Genomic DNA, 14,810 nt, shown 5'->3' on the forward strand with positions numbered 1-14,810 from the left:
AATTGGAAAGTTGCATATCATGTCCAGACAGATCTCAACATTCCACGCCATTTTACCAAAATATAACATGAGTCCTTTCAAACCATTTTACAGATGACAGTTTGCTATTTTAATCTCCAGCGCTCTAACTCGATAAGATCTCAGCTCCACCACATAGTTTCTGTTTTGAAGTTCAAAGAACAGCTTTTTCACTCACCAAAAATAACCCATGGGATTTTAGGCTTTTTTTATTTATTTTTTTTAAGACAGAATCCGCCTTTTCCTCTTTGTGTCCTGTTTCCCCACACACAGAGCACAGGAGCAGCTGATAGGAATAATTGAAAATGATTTGGATTTACATCATAGCCATAATGCCGTTGTGCCCAAACCAAGTCCCAGCTGAACTACAACATTGCTTTGAGATCCAAAGAATTAAGCTCTTTTCTTGGTTCCCTCCATGTGCGCCTGGTTCTGTCTGTGTCAGTGGTGTCTTGGGTAAAGCTCAAAAGCCCCATAAAAAGTTAAAAGTGAGTCAGGGAGTCTAGAACATTCAACCAGGCGATCATGGCGACAGCTTTTCAAGAAGGAATTAGGTTTAGAATTTTATGACATTTAGGAATTTACTAATTACGGATAAGCGTTTGGGTCTCACTTTCTTTTCTCATAAGTGTTATTCCTCTGTCTTTTCCACTTCACATTCCTTACTTTTTTGGTCTTTCTCTATATCCTTTTATTTGTCTCATGCCTCAGTCTCATCCTTTTTTCTCTCTCTTTCTTCTGGCTTCCCACAAGAAGCCAGAGCAAACCCGAAACCATTGTAAACATGTGAGGTGCTGCGCAGCACAGACCTCAGACAGGGTTCAGCAGCAGGTTACAGAAGCCCTCAGGGCTCCACCACATTAGACAAGCGGGAGCTTCTGTGAGGTTTCTCTTGAGTGGAAGTGGATTACACCAGGGAGGGCAGAGGGTCAGCTTGTGGGAGTGGATGAGAATGGACACAAGGATGAAAAAGCAAAACTACTCCTTGTAGAAACAGTTTTATCTTAGGGGATGCTGTTTCTCAGGTGTAGAAAGGAAGGAAAACAAAACAAGAGTTTTGGTTGAATATGTTTTGGTTCAGCTAAGTTAAGATGTTTATTAGCATAAACATAACTGATCTTTAGATGTTTAAAGGGTAAGTAAGCTTATTTCAAAAACCCAAGTAAGGTGTCTCAGAATAACATGTGTGTTTAATGAATTATTAAATGCATCATGGTTCGCCCATTTATGTTGCAGGTACTTGTATGAGCGGATTGATGGACGTGTTCGTGGGAATCTGCGACAGGCTGCTATCGACCGCTTCAGTAAACCTGACTCGGACCGCTTTGTATTCCTGCTGTGTACAAGAGCTGGTGGCCTTGGGATTAACCTCACCGCAGCAGACACCTGCATCATCTTTGACTCTGACTGGAACCCACAGAACGACCTGCAGGTTGGACTCAAAGACCCACTCAGCAGTACATGGCACATGCAGCTGTAGATTTGTACCAATAATGTTTAAGCATTATAGGAATTTGGCATTGCAAGAGTTTTTTTTCTTGTGTGACATCTGTTCACATGAATGTCTGCCAACAAGACTTGTCACCTTGGAACATGGTTTTCCACTGTGTCCAGTCAAGCATACATGTGTAAAATATCATCTGTTAATTCAAGCTACCTGCTCATCTCTAGAATTTAACAGTCATTTAAGAGCAGGTGGCCTTCAAATCAACGCATAGATATTTAAACAAATGTTGTTATTTATATATCTAGTTCAGATTTCTCAATATTTTTGTACTTTACAGGCCCAGGCTCGCTGTCATCGAATCGGTCAGAACAAGGCAGTGAAGGTGTACCGTCTGATCACCAGGAACTCATACGAGCGAGAAATGTTCGATCGCGCCAGCCTCAAGCTGGGCCTGGACAAAGCAGTGTTGCAGAGCATGAGTGGCCGAGATAACAGCCTGGGAGGAGGCACCGGGGGAGGGGTAAGTTTGAGAATTGTCCAAATTGTCTGGAATTGAAATGACAAATTAAATCATTTAGTCATGTAAATTATGTTCAGGTAATTTTCAAAGACACTGCTTGTGATAAATACCATCCTTTTCATCAGTTGGTCTTGGCTAGATATAATTATTTCAGCATTTCCAGCCTCAAATATCACACAAAAAAATCTGGATTTTTTTTTTATAGTAAAAAAAACTTGAATGCTGATTTTAATCCTTTTTACCTTTTACCTTTCTATCCATGTTTTCTTCTTGATGTACCTCAGCCATAGCCATTAAATTAATATATTTCTAAATGTCGTTTTTATCTGTTTACTCTATCCAGTCTCTTCTCCAGCTTCTCAGTTTGGCATCACATTGAAAATAGGTTGTAATCATGATTTCTGAAGAACTGGCATTAGAAAATTAGGTAAAAATTTGTTATGATAGAATTACTCATAAGATAAGTACATGAACCTTCGTCTACCAACTAACTCAGTACTTCTGTTAATACGTGATGGTAATACAACGCAACATAGAGTGTTTCGTTTTTCCCAATTATATTTCCAATAAAATAGACATTAATAGTGGTATCTCAGCTGAAGAACCACATTAGAGGAACACTGTAACAGATGGTGAACAACAAGATGCCATGCCAAGAAAAACAACCCTAAAACGTGAAGGTCACTCTTAAAATTTCCACTTGAAGTGCAACCAATCCTATTAGAGTCTAATCTGTTTGTGAGGGAGTGTGTCAACAGTGTGTGAAGTGTGTAGGTGGATGTTGAGCTGCAGTTTGTGTTCTCAGAGAATTATCTAACTATAAGGAGGTTGACGTATTAGCAGTCTTCCACATCTGGTCTAACAGAACATATCTGCATACTAAACAGCTGCTCGGGTTAGATACAGGGCTGCTGATGTTATGATTTTAATAATCCAATGTGTGTGTATTTGGCTGTGTGCATTTAGAAGGCTATTGATGTTGGTGCTGTAAAGTTTTGTAGGTGTTTGTGTAGTGCAATCTGTAGTGTTGTGTTTACTAGTGTTTCATTTTGCACCATAGGTCCATTTCAAAATCTGTTGGCCAATATAACTTATTTTTAATTGCCTGATGGTTTCTTAGGCTTGGTGGTTAGCACTTATGCCTTGCAGCAAGAAGATCCCCGGTTCACATCACGGCCTTCTCGAGATCTTTCTGCATAGAATTTGCATGTTCTCCCTGTGTTGGTTTTCTCCGGGTACTCCGGCTTCCTGCAAGTGTGATTGTTTGTCTGTATGTGCAGCCCTGCGATAGACTTGTGACCTGTCCAAATTGTCCCCTGCCTTCACCCTAAGTCAGCTGGGATAGGCTGCAGCCCCCCGCTACCCTAATGAGGATTAAACAGTGTAGATAATAGATGGATGGATGGTAGTTTCTTCACCTTAACTGGATGTTTCTTTTTCCCTCTCAGGCTGTACAGCAGCAGCTGTCTAAGAAGGAGATTGAAGATCTGTTGCGACGTGGCGCTTATGGGGCCATTATGGACGAGGAGGATGAGGGTGCCAAATTCTGTGAGGAGGACATCGACCAGATCCTTCAGCGCAGGACAAAGACTATCACCATTGAGTCTGAGGGACGAGGATCCACTTTTGCTAAGGTGAATAAACGGACAAATACAACTTATCTCAATGGCAACTCCCTCACTGGGTAAAACTAGTTACACATTTGGATTTTACTTGTCAGTGACTGTTTTTGATTGTCAACTAAAACCAACTCACAACACAGACATGCGGGGAATGCTAAATGTGATTATGGCTTGATATAATTGTGATGTCTGCCTACAGGCCAGTTTTGTAGCATCTGGAAACCGCACAGACATCTCTCTGGATGACCCTAATTTCTGGGACAAGTGGGCCAAAAAGGCTGACATTGATATGGATATGGTCAATGGCAGAGTAAGTACTAGACTACACTGAGTGAATGAACAGATGCAATACTATGGGTAGACCTGGAAAGTCCTTCAAGTTCCCTCAATCTCCCTGAAAAGGTTTGAACTCTTTGTCCCCTCTCCAACAGAATAGCTTGGTGATCGACACTCCTCGTGTCAGAAAGCAAACAAGGCCGTTCAGTGCCACCAAGGATGAGTTAGCAGAGCTTTCAGAGGGTGAAAGTGACAGCGATGAAACCAAACCTAAGCTCAGGCGAAACCATGATCGCCTCAACAGCTACGGCCGCACAGAGTGCTTCAGAGTCGAGAAGAACCTGCTTGTATATGGGTAAGATAAATTTGATAGTTTTAACCTAGTACCAGTCCTTGATTAATATAATTTATATTCAACAGGACTCAATGAAAAAAAACACTAGAAAATTTAGATTAGGATGCATTGAAGAGAAATGCACTGCAGTCACTGAATATGCCCATATATTACACACAAATAGACAAAGTTATCTATAATGGCAGCAATATACCCGTTGAATGTCACACTAAAATAAGCCTTTCTGTGTACACACACTAAATCTCAGACATTGTTTCTTAATTTGGCTTTTCCCTTTTGTCTTCTAGATGGGGTCGTTGGAAAGATATTCTCAACCATGGGCGTTTTAAGAAGCAGTTGACTGAGCGGGATGTGGAGTCCATCTGCAGGGCCCTGCTGGCCTACTGCCTTGTCCATTACCGTGGAGATGATAAAATCAAGAGCTTCATGTGGGATCTCATTGCCCCTACTGAGGACGGACGCACAAAGGAGCTGCAGAATCACCTGGGTGAGTTTCAGGAAGTCAAGGCTGCATTGACTGACCTTAACACAACAGGGAGTAGCACATGGAGAAATAGAAAATCACATTTCCTGTACAGCATCACTGACTTTTATTTTCCTTCTTTTTTCTCCAGGCTTGTCTGCCCCAGTGCCTCGGGGCAGAAAGGGTAAGAAGATGAAAACCCAGTCGAGCTCTTTTGACATCCACAAGGCCGAGTGGCTAAGGAAACACAACCCAGAGCACATGCTTCAGGATGACGGCTACAAGAAGCACTTGAAACACCACTGCAACAAGTAGGTGCTTCCTTATGCCACTTCATATTGTACACTCTGCACAACTCTATATATTGAAGAATTTAGATTTTATTTTGAGTTCAGTTTACATCATGTAAGGCAGTTAGATTATGTTCCTAGTAACCACTATACAGGGAATTTATATTCCTGTCTAATATAGGGTCATTAAATGAAAGAGAATTGCAATGTATAATATTACTTGCTCCTAGTGCACATGGTGACTGTCAGTTTTATCTTTTATGGGTGACAGTTTGTGTGTTCTTGTGTCTGTGTTTAAAACTTTATGCCATTATAGCAACTGGCAGGTGGTCATTATTCTCTTCTAACAGAGATTGTCTTCATTTATTTTTAATAGAGTGAAGCCGAAGTGTATTGAAAATACAGTTTGCACGTGGCTCAAATGGTAACTGTGGCACTGCCAAGCCACAGTAATTAGGAAGCACTAAAACATCTATTGGAGCTGACAGTCTACTGATTGATTAACAGACGTGCGTCATATCGAGGCTAGCTGAGTGATAAGAATCTTCATGGAGAGTTTAGCCCAGCTAATGGCCATCATAGATCTCTCTTATTTACAGGCAGACGGGTAAACATGGCTGCTATCAAAGCATAAAGCATTGAGATATAAAGCCAAAATGATGGCTGCTTTTTTTTTAAAAGGGGGGCTTGTGTCTGTTGGGCTTTGGATGCAGAACACTGCAGCTTCCATAGAAGGTTCTCCATTGTTTCCTTGACCAGTAGTGCTGAATCCAGGGATTGTCTGATATGTGACACGCCGGGCAATTGGGGACATGCAGTCAGCAGGGTTTGCTGACTTCTGCGTTTTCACTCCGAGGACCTGGAATGTGACTGGTGGGGGATGTTCACTGGCTTCCTTACCAGGGCAGTAAATGTAGGACACAGCTCCTGCACAGCAGTGGAAACCATAGGAAGTAGCGGTAAATGATTCTGAGGTTTATCAGAATTGAAGTCTTGAATTGTCTGAAAGGCAGACAGGTCAGAAAATGAACTCATAATGGATCATCACATTGAGAATATTTTTGTCCTTAAGCAGTTTGCTCTTTCTTTCTTTCTGTACTAAGCAAATACCAGCATACTATAGTAAAGAAGTGTCACTGTGACTATTCTATCTACTCAGGCATATTGGATGCAGTTTTGATAAGGCACATAAACATTTCATAATATTTGTGCGTTTTGAATCAGGCTAACATCTGTGAGACTGAGGCAGTATCTCCCTGTTGTGCTGGTTTTTGATAGTCTTTTCTGTGAACAGACCGCGAGGGATTTTTTGCATGCCACTCATGTCAGGCATACTTGGTTTATTTGCTACTGAAAGACTGAGTATGACTGTGCTGAGATCCTCTGCAGCTTCTCCGAGTGAACCACATCCCTCACACGCATGCACTAACTAACAAAAGCTTGGAAAGGGGTGATGAAGGGCTGTGCTGACAGGCAGAGGAAGCAGCAGCTGCTCCTGGGCGGGTCCAGTCACACAGGAGAATGGAGGGTGGAGGAGGGAGAGGGAGGAAGTTCAACTCTGATTTACCAGGGCTACAAGTCCAGACTGGTCACGACAGACATCCATCACTACGGCAGACAGGCAGACCTTGGAGTCTTGCAGTTGTTCTTAGTCCTGTCAGTGAATCAAGGAGGGATTTCGGGCTCATTTATAACAATATTAACTGAGTTACAGCAGAGGAAAGATGGAATGCCTGGCATGCTATATTTCAGAACCACAATCCACAGTTCTTTTAGTGCTCTTGAAAGAAGAGCTGTGGAGAAGCCTTGGCATGAGTGGCCACAGATTTACACAATGATGGATGACTATAGTAGTATTAGTGATAATTGTTTTAAAGAGGTGGCTTTGATCCAAAGAAGCAGACAGTGTAGCAGTTTATCTGGACGGGGAATTGTGCAGGTTTGTGTTCTTGTTGTTCCGATGTATGGAACTTTGAGATGAGTCTGATGCGGGTTGTATGTGCTCAAAGCTGCCATTAGTCGAAATGGTAAAGTGTAAAATGTGCCTGTGAAAATCAATTATTTGGCACCTCATTTACATGAATGTTTCACACAATTGAGTTTAAATGGTGTCATTCCAAAAATATTCCCTAAATTTGTCAGGTTGTTTGGCATTGCCAGAGGTGTATATTCTCAGATGTGGCCATTATGTGTAGATAATTGTAGGACGGCTGATAACTTCCACAGTGCTCCATTGAGAATTTTGAATACAAAATCCTTGAAACCCCAGCAGTGCATTTTTCCAGCAGACATCATGATGTCAGTTCCCACCACTTCGCTGTGTCTCCGCTCAAAGGCTGCTGCCTGTGATGTGCGATCATGCATCACAGAGCTAATGTCTCCCCTGTGAGTCAGCCTCGACTTCCTAGCCTTCATCTGCTGCCAGAATACAACCACATGACAACTAGAGAGAGACGCTTGTCTGTTCTTTCAGTCGTCAGAGTCGAGGCGTGGGGCTGCTCATGACTCCCTCCGAGGTCTATATAGTAATGTCAACTTAAATGATACAGCAATTCATGGTTAATTGATCAAACTTGGTCTGTATGCTGGTCTCTGGCCAGTTATGCAATGTGTCCTGCTCTGTGGGATGCCTGCCCTGCTAATGATTTATAGCTGTGCTCTGCTCTCGGTCAACTAAAAATCATAGAAGATGGGCATAAATTCAGCTGTGTGTAATGTGACGTTAAGTGCATGGCAGTGAAAATGATAGGACCAAGAATATGTAGTACAATCTTCAAATTCCAGCTCAACATTTTCCTCATTTGAATTGTGTTCAACAGATTGCTGTGTGTGTGTGCGTGCGTGCGTGCGTGCGTGCGTGCGTGCGTGCGTGCGTGTGTGTGTTGGTGTGCTTGCTCAGCGTTTGTGCATGGTCAGGGCTTTATTGTGACCACTGGGTTTTCTCTGTGCAGGGTGTTGCTCAGGGTCAGAATGCTCTACTACCTGAAACAAGAGGTGATAGGAAGCCAGGCCCAGAATGTGCTAGATGGCATCGACTCCAGGTGAGCTCAACTTTGACCTACTCTGACATTACATTAGGATGCCTGCACTAACAGTTCAAACCATCGGTTCCAGAGGCTAAGATTTTCTACAGTTTTCACCGTGAGACCACTGAAACATAATTACCAACTTAATTTAACAAATAAATCTCCTAGAACATAGCCGTTTTATTTATACTTGAAAACAATAGGAGGCACTTTACCTTCTACACTGTATGCTTTGTTGAATCCTACAGTAGTTGCTGTAATGATCTGCACAGAAAGTCAGCTGCATCAGTCAGTTTTACTACAACAGTACAGATCTGGGCAGAGATGTTTAATGACAACAGCTGAGTCTCCATTTCAAAGTGAAATAGCCACCTCGTGGATTTGTCTCCTTGAGCAGCCAGTGTGTTCATTAGTATGTGATATCAACCTGTTGAAGGGAGAAGCAGATGATCAGCCAAATTCATAAGAAGGTTATGGAGCTCCACCTGCTGGTGAAAGATGGGATTTTATTTTTTTTTGTACAATACTTGGAAATGGTTAATTATAACCAAAGTTAACAAATATAAATCAGTATCCAAAGTTAGATGAGGCTTAGTTTTGTGTCTGAGTTGTCTGTGTTTTTTTTTACCATAAAAGTGTGTCAGGGAAGTTAAGTGGTTGTATTAACAGCAAATTGACACAGCAAAACAAGGAGGCATTTTTAGTCATTAGAAATTGTATTTTGCAAATTAGGATATTAAAGAGATAAGAAGCAAAATAAAATATATGAAGATTCCTCCTTATAATATCTATGTAACTGTCCTTTTCCTCTACAGTGAGATAAAGATCTGGGTGCCAGAGCCTGACCATTCAGAGCTGCCTGCTCTGTGGTGGGATGCAATCTCTGACAAGTGTCTGCTGCTGGGTGTCTATAAGCATGGTAAGAAATTTCAGGGCCTTGTTAGTAAAAGTATATAATCTAAGATACTGTTATCAGTGTGTGCGGTCACTTTGCAGAAAGGAAAAAAAAAATCAGTGCCTTAAATTAAATATTAACAAGCTACTATGTACCCGTGCCAGTATTTAAAGTTACTGACAGAAGCAAAAATGGGAAAAAAAATTAACTGTTACTGCTGTTGTCACTTTTTTTTTTAGCACATTTTCCATTGATATCAAGTGACTGTGGGAAACCAACCAGCTTGTGCATATTTCTTGGCCTCTGTCTATGAGTTTGCATGCATTCTGCTCTGCTAACTTTAATGTTTGCTTATTTCTGTGTGCACTTGCAGGTTATGAGAAGTACAACACTATTCGTGCAGACCCTACCCTGTGCTTCCTAGACCGTGTGGGACGACCGGATGAGAAGGCCATCGCTGCCGAACAGAGAGGCAATGACTTCATGGATGGGTGGGTACACAACCCCAGTCAAGGACCTGATGAATACTGTGTTGCCATGATTGGCTGGTGTAGATATCTTATAAACTGTATACTGCAAACATGACACAAATTTGATCTGTGTGTGTGCAGGGATGTGGATGATCCAGAATACAAGCCTGCTCCAGCCCTGCTGAAGGACGACATGGAGGTAAGGCCTCAAGTATCAAAAACTACTACCTTTGTTAATTTCAAGTAGTTTAATTTGCCATCAAATTAAAAATTAAATTTCTTAAATTTCTAGTCCAAGTACAATCCTGCAGCCTTTTCCTTCCATAAACCAGCACTGTTCTCTCATGCAGGATGACGCCTCTTCTCCTGGAGACTTGGTTGTCACTGACAATGCCGGAGGTGAGTAGCAGGTGTTTGTGATCCACAGTGGAATTATCATTCTGATTATAAGCACAGAAAGAAAGAAACAAATAATAGAAACAATGTCATTCTGATTTTGGATATCTGAATGTACTTTGATCCAGACGCAGTCCCAGTGACCGAGGGTGAAACTGCCTACTGGCCCTCCCCCTCAGTGTTGACAGCCAGACTGAGGCGTCTGATCACAGCCTCCCAGCGCTACACTAAGAGCCGGCAGATCCTGCACATCCACCAAGCTCAGTCTCAGTCCCAGCAGACCATGATACTGTCTGCTCCACTCTGCCCGCTGCCCCCCACACTCAACGATACCCTCAACCCTAAGATGGCTGCTAAGATTGAACGCCAACAAAGGTTAGAACACAGATCACATCAGTGATGTCTGAGAAAGAAATTATTCAAAACATCTGACATCCATATGTTCTGTAGCAGAAGATTAAATATTATGAGATTATTTTTGGTATCATTTATTATTTAATATCTCATCGAACATTTTCTGTTCTTAACAGGTGGACCAGGCGAGAAGAGGCCGACTTCTATCGTGTTGTCTCCACTTTCGGTGTTGTTTTTGATCCAACTCTTGCGCAGTTCGACTGGACCAAGTTCAGGGCAATGGCTCGGCTGCACAAGAAGACTGATGAGAGTCTGCAGAAATACCTGTGCTCTTTCACCGCCATGTGCCGGCGGGTGTGTCGACTTCCACCCAAGGAGGGAGGTCAGAATGCTGTTTGCTTATTCATACAATCACACAGACAGTCAGTTTGTATTTCTGTACACCTGCAGTAAAGATGTCTGGAGACTTTAATAACCTCATTCTGACTTTGTGAAGCTGCCTAAAGAGTGTCTTTTAATGATTTGATCACAACAAGAAAATATCTCTGCCCCTATGGCTGTTATTTTTAATTTCACTGACAAATAACTGAATGTAAAAACAATACTTTATGAACTGTGTGCCACACTCACTTCTGGCTGTATGCTTTTATTTTGGAGCGAGGTCAGTAGCACTTTGGTAAACAAGCTGGTTCAGCAGTGCTGAAGTAGACGGCTGATAAGGTTATTCATTTGTGGAAAGACAAACAGTGTCATGTTCAAGCTCCCACACAAACAAGTCTTTAGGCTATACCTGGAGAGAAGCCTTTCTGTCCTCACACCTGCTTCTTGTTTTTTTTGTTCCAGACTGTGCAGTGGACCCTTCTCTGACCATCCAGCCCATCACAGAGGAGCGAGCGTCGCGAACCCTGTACAGGGTAGAGTTGCTTCGGCAGGTGCGGGAACAAGTCCTTCGACATCCGTTGCTCTATGAGCGCCTGCCGCTGTGCCAGATGAGCTCTGACCTACCTGTCTGGTGGGAGGCTGGCACTCATGACCGCGACCTGCTAATTGGTGCTGCGAAGCACGGCGTCAGCCGCACTGATTACCACATTCTGAGAGACCCTGAGCTCAGCTTTATGGCTGCTCAAAGCAACTACAGCCAAACAAAAGCTGCACAGCAGCAGTCGCGTACGTCCACTCCACTCCTACACCCTCAGTACCAGGCTGCCAGCTCGATGTTGACAGGCTCTCCTCTGCCCCCACCCACCCAGAGAGACACAGATCCCTGTGGGATTGTGCCCAAAGTGGAACCGACCTCAGAAGGGGAGGAGGGCAAGGAGAGGCAGGGAGAGAGCTGGAGTCCCCCTCAGGCCCCAGCTACTCCCACAGGTGTGGAAGAGAAGCCTGTTTCAGTGACGAGAGACAGTGAGAGGCAGATGGTGGCAGCACGAACCAAACCCCTCACACCTAACTCCACAGAGAGGAAACCTAAGAAGGCCAGCAAGAGGGGCCGCAGGGAGGCCAGGCATGGCTCAGAGTCCGACTCAGATGGCTCATCATCAAGCTCTTCATCACGCTCCTCTTCCTCTTCATCATCATCCTCTTCTTCCTCATCACATTCCGGGTCCAGCTCCTCCTCCTCTTCATCATCTTGCTCCTCAGGCTCTTCAACGTCGTCGTCCTCCTCCTCCTCTTCTTCTGATGACAGTGACAGTGAAGGAGAGGAAGGGAAGAAGAAAGGTAACTGCTACTATTTTTATTGTGTGGGTTCCAAAAAACCAATCTCTCTTGCTTTCAAGCAAAAGAAGAGAGGGTATACTATGTGAATGTGAGTTTCTTTGTTTTTATCTGAGAATAGGTCTTTGCATGCCTAAAGGCTTCTAATGTCTTTCTCTGTGTCCTGTCATGTTCTCAGTGCCTGCAGCAACCAGTGTAAAGGGCTTTGATGAGGACAGTGTGGCATCTCTGAGCACAACGCAGGATGAGACACAAGACACCCATGTAGCTGAGAATGGCATCACCAACAACTCCTCTCATCCTTTCCAGGGAGGAGGATACATGCTTGCTGCATCCTACTGGCCAAAGGTAAATTACTGTACATGTGTAAAAGCCAGTCACTGTTGTCGACAGTGACTGGCTTGTGTATCCTCTAAGACATTATGAGTATGAGTAAGCAGTTGTTTGAAGTATTTGGTCTCCAAACCTCTCCTCTATAGATATGTGTCTGTGGAGATTAGCTCTCATGATGTAAATAATGGAAACAAATTAATGTAAGTTGACAACAGCAGGAAAATCAGACTGAGATTGTTTGTGTTGTTGTTTATTAGGATCGCGTGATTATCAACCGCCTGGATAGCATCTGCCAGGCAGTGCTTAAGGGCAAGTGGCCCGGAACACGTCGGGTGTACGAACCCGGAGGTGCAGTGGCCTCCTTCTACACCACCAAGCTTTTGGACAACGCCAACAGCCTGTGCGAGGACCCCTCTGCCTCACCACAGGGGTCAAAGGTGACCAAGCATGTTGCAGAAAACAAGGAGTTCTCAGTAAAACTCAACGATGTATGTTGATTTCTCCCTTCCTCCCCTCCTCCCTCCGCTTCGCCCTAATCGTAGGACCCTCCCACTTCTGCTGCCATGACCGGTGTTAGCTGCAGTGTTCAGCATGTTTCTCTGGTTTTCTTCCTGCTTTCCTTTGGGTATGATTAGTGGTTTCGACTGCCTGGCAAGAGAAGAGATTAATTTAATAGCAGCCTTCCTCTCTTTTTCCCACACACTCAATTTGAATTGGGCTCTCAGGCTGTGATTACATGAGCACAAATCATTCAGTCATGAGAATATAATAAGGTTCAGTTTGAAGCCTCTCTAGACTGAAGGGGTCTTGCTAATAATCTGATTGAAATGGAGACCTCTGCTGTGGGTGTTCTCTAATATGCTTTTCGGCAATGTGGAAGGTTTGGCAGGCGTCAGATTTGCTTTTATTTATTTCTTTCTTTTATCTTTTTTAATCTCTTTCAAAATTTAATGGTTTTTTACCATCACAGATCCTCAAACACCTGCTGCTTGTTACCTTTAAAATTGGGACTTCATGTGCTGATAGCAGCTATCTCTTTGGCATGGCTTTCAACTACGGTCCACACTATGAATAGACTTTACCCACTGCCCTGCTAAGCACTACCAACTGTGTGTCCATGTGTCCCAGTAATACTAACAAGAAAATACCTGAAGAATATTTGCTGTTATTCTGAGATGAACTTATTTTTGAGATGACTTTACAACACAAAGCACAAGTCAGCATACCTAAAGAGCTATGAAAACAATACAAGTTCGCATTGTGATCCTTAAATCTGGTGATAGAAAAATAGACAGCTTCTATATGTAATCACTGATGCAGTAAAATAACAGAGCGAGCTGATTAAGTCCAGCGTTTCTCCTTGTTTGTAGCTCTGTATGTTTGCCCTGTAGCCGTTTTCCTAGACCTGTCTCATGCTGTTGCATCTGTGTATAGCAGGAGGGAGGTCTGAAGCTGACCTTCCAGAAGCAGGGTCCACCTCTGAAGAGGCCCCTGGAGTCTGAGGACGGCCCCCAGGCCCAGCAGCAATACCTGGCCCGGCTTCATGAGCTGCAAAGTGCGTCAGACACAGGCCTGGCTGACATCACCAAGCCTCAGAGCAGCTTCCAGACGGGTGTGTATTTTTTAAATGCATCAAATACATGCATCTTCTATACAATAGAAATATCAGAGGACCAGTGCATATAGAGCGTCTGTGTTCCTATACCGCCACTAGATGGCAGCAAAGCATAGTTTTGACATTAGTCTTGTGAGGCTCCGTTGGCTGTGTTTACAGATATTTAAGGAACAGAACATGTGTGTATTTATTTTGTAAGATATCGGAGTTGTTTGTAAAATTGAGTTACTAGAGGTGAAAGTCAGAAAGTGACCGTGCTTACAGTTTAACAGAAATTGGAGATGCAAGTCTAAGCTTTATTATTTACTTTCAATTAGCCTTTCTGTGTGAGACAGTAGTTACACAGCTAACAGACTGGTTCTTCTGCATCTCCTCCAGGTCTGACTGGCCAGATGAGGCTGAATGGAGTACTGGACGGCCAGCCAGTGGTTAAGAGGCGGAGAGGAAGGAGGAAGAATGTGGAGGGGGTGGACCTCCTCTTCATGAACAGGAGTCAAGTCCCTGCTGTTCCCGATCAGGTAAACGATTGTCTTTTTTAAAGGAGGGAAATGAGTCCTAGTAGCTGTGTTAACGTAGAAATCAGAATAAGAAACATATAACGAGCTGTAAATGATCAGCTGTGATGTCTAACACCATTCTGTGTTCATGTGTCTCCAGGTGCCTCCAGGGTGGGGGGGTATTGGCCAGGTGGGCATGGCTGTGCCTGGCTACAGCCAGAGCTCCAGTCAGGTCCCCGGAGACACTGACACCAGAGTCCCTGTTATCAACCTCAAAGATGGCACCCGGCTTGCTGGGGATGATGCTCCCAGGAGGAAAGACCTGGAACAGTGGCTAAAAGAGCACCCAGGCTTTGTGGCAGACACAGGAGCCTTCATTTGTGTGAGTCCTCCTTTCCAAGGGCTGTTTCTGTTAACTTGAAACAGATAAATTATGGTAAACGTACTGTTTAAGTTTAATATGTAGATGCTTGAAACAGATGTGGCTGTCAAATAAATCTAGCCATCAGGAAAGTGT

The 14,810-nt window shown here is 43.5% G+C and overlaps 1 protein-coding gene across 11 annotated transcripts in view; it reads left to right on the forward strand.

Annotated features, from left to right (window-relative positions):
* Window positions 1-14,810, forward strand: part of chd9 (chromodomain helicase DNA binding protein 9) — a 76,787-nt gene that overhangs the window by 56,962 nt on the left and 5,015 nt on the right. For 6 of the 11 annotated variants that reach the window (XM_035946104.2, XM_055011809.1, XM_035946114.2 and 3 more), the window contains 20 exons: window positions 1,255-1,450; window positions 1,803-1,985; window positions 3,434-3,619; window positions 3,807-3,917; window positions 4,039-4,238; window positions 4,526-4,725; window positions 4,853-5,012; window positions 7,943-8,032; window positions 8,833-8,936; window positions 9,286-9,403; window positions 9,524-9,581; window positions 9,733-9,781; window positions 9,907-10,153; window positions 10,309-10,514; window positions 10,976-11,851; window positions 12,027-12,196; window positions 12,439-12,669; window positions 13,616-13,793; window positions 14,166-14,314; window positions 14,454-14,675. In XM_035946104.2, coding sequence (XP_035801997.2) covers window positions 1,255-1,450; window positions 1,803-1,985; window positions 3,434-3,619; window positions 3,807-3,917; window positions 4,039-4,238; window positions 4,526-4,725; window positions 4,853-5,012; window positions 7,943-8,032; window positions 8,833-8,936; window positions 9,286-9,403; window positions 9,524-9,581; window positions 9,733-9,781; window positions 9,907-10,153; window positions 10,309-10,514; window positions 10,976-11,851; window positions 12,027-12,196; window positions 12,439-12,669; window positions 13,616-13,793; window positions 14,166-14,314; window positions 14,454-14,675 — 3,934 coding nt within the window. The remainder of the gene's footprint in view (window positions 1-1,254; window positions 1,451-1,802; window positions 1,986-3,433; window positions 3,620-3,806; window positions 3,918-4,038; window positions 4,239-4,525; window positions 4,726-4,852; window positions 5,013-7,942; window positions 8,033-8,832; window positions 8,937-9,285; window positions 9,404-9,523; window positions 9,582-9,732; window positions 9,782-9,906; window positions 10,154-10,308; window positions 10,515-10,975; window positions 11,852-12,026; window positions 12,197-12,438; window positions 12,670-13,615; window positions 13,794-14,165; window positions 14,315-14,453; window positions 14,676-14,810) is intronic. The other 5 variants (XM_035946107.2, XM_035946106.2, XM_035946108.2 and 2 more) reach the window with 5 other exon arrangements.

Source organism: Amphiprion ocellaris, chromosome 1, assembly GCF_022539595.1.
Source record: "Amphiprion ocellaris isolate individual 3 ecotype Okinawa chromosome 1, ASM2253959v1, whole genome shotgun sequence".
NCBI classification, from domain to species: Eukaryota; Metazoa; Chordata; class Actinopteri; family Pomacentridae; genus Amphiprion; species Amphiprion ocellaris.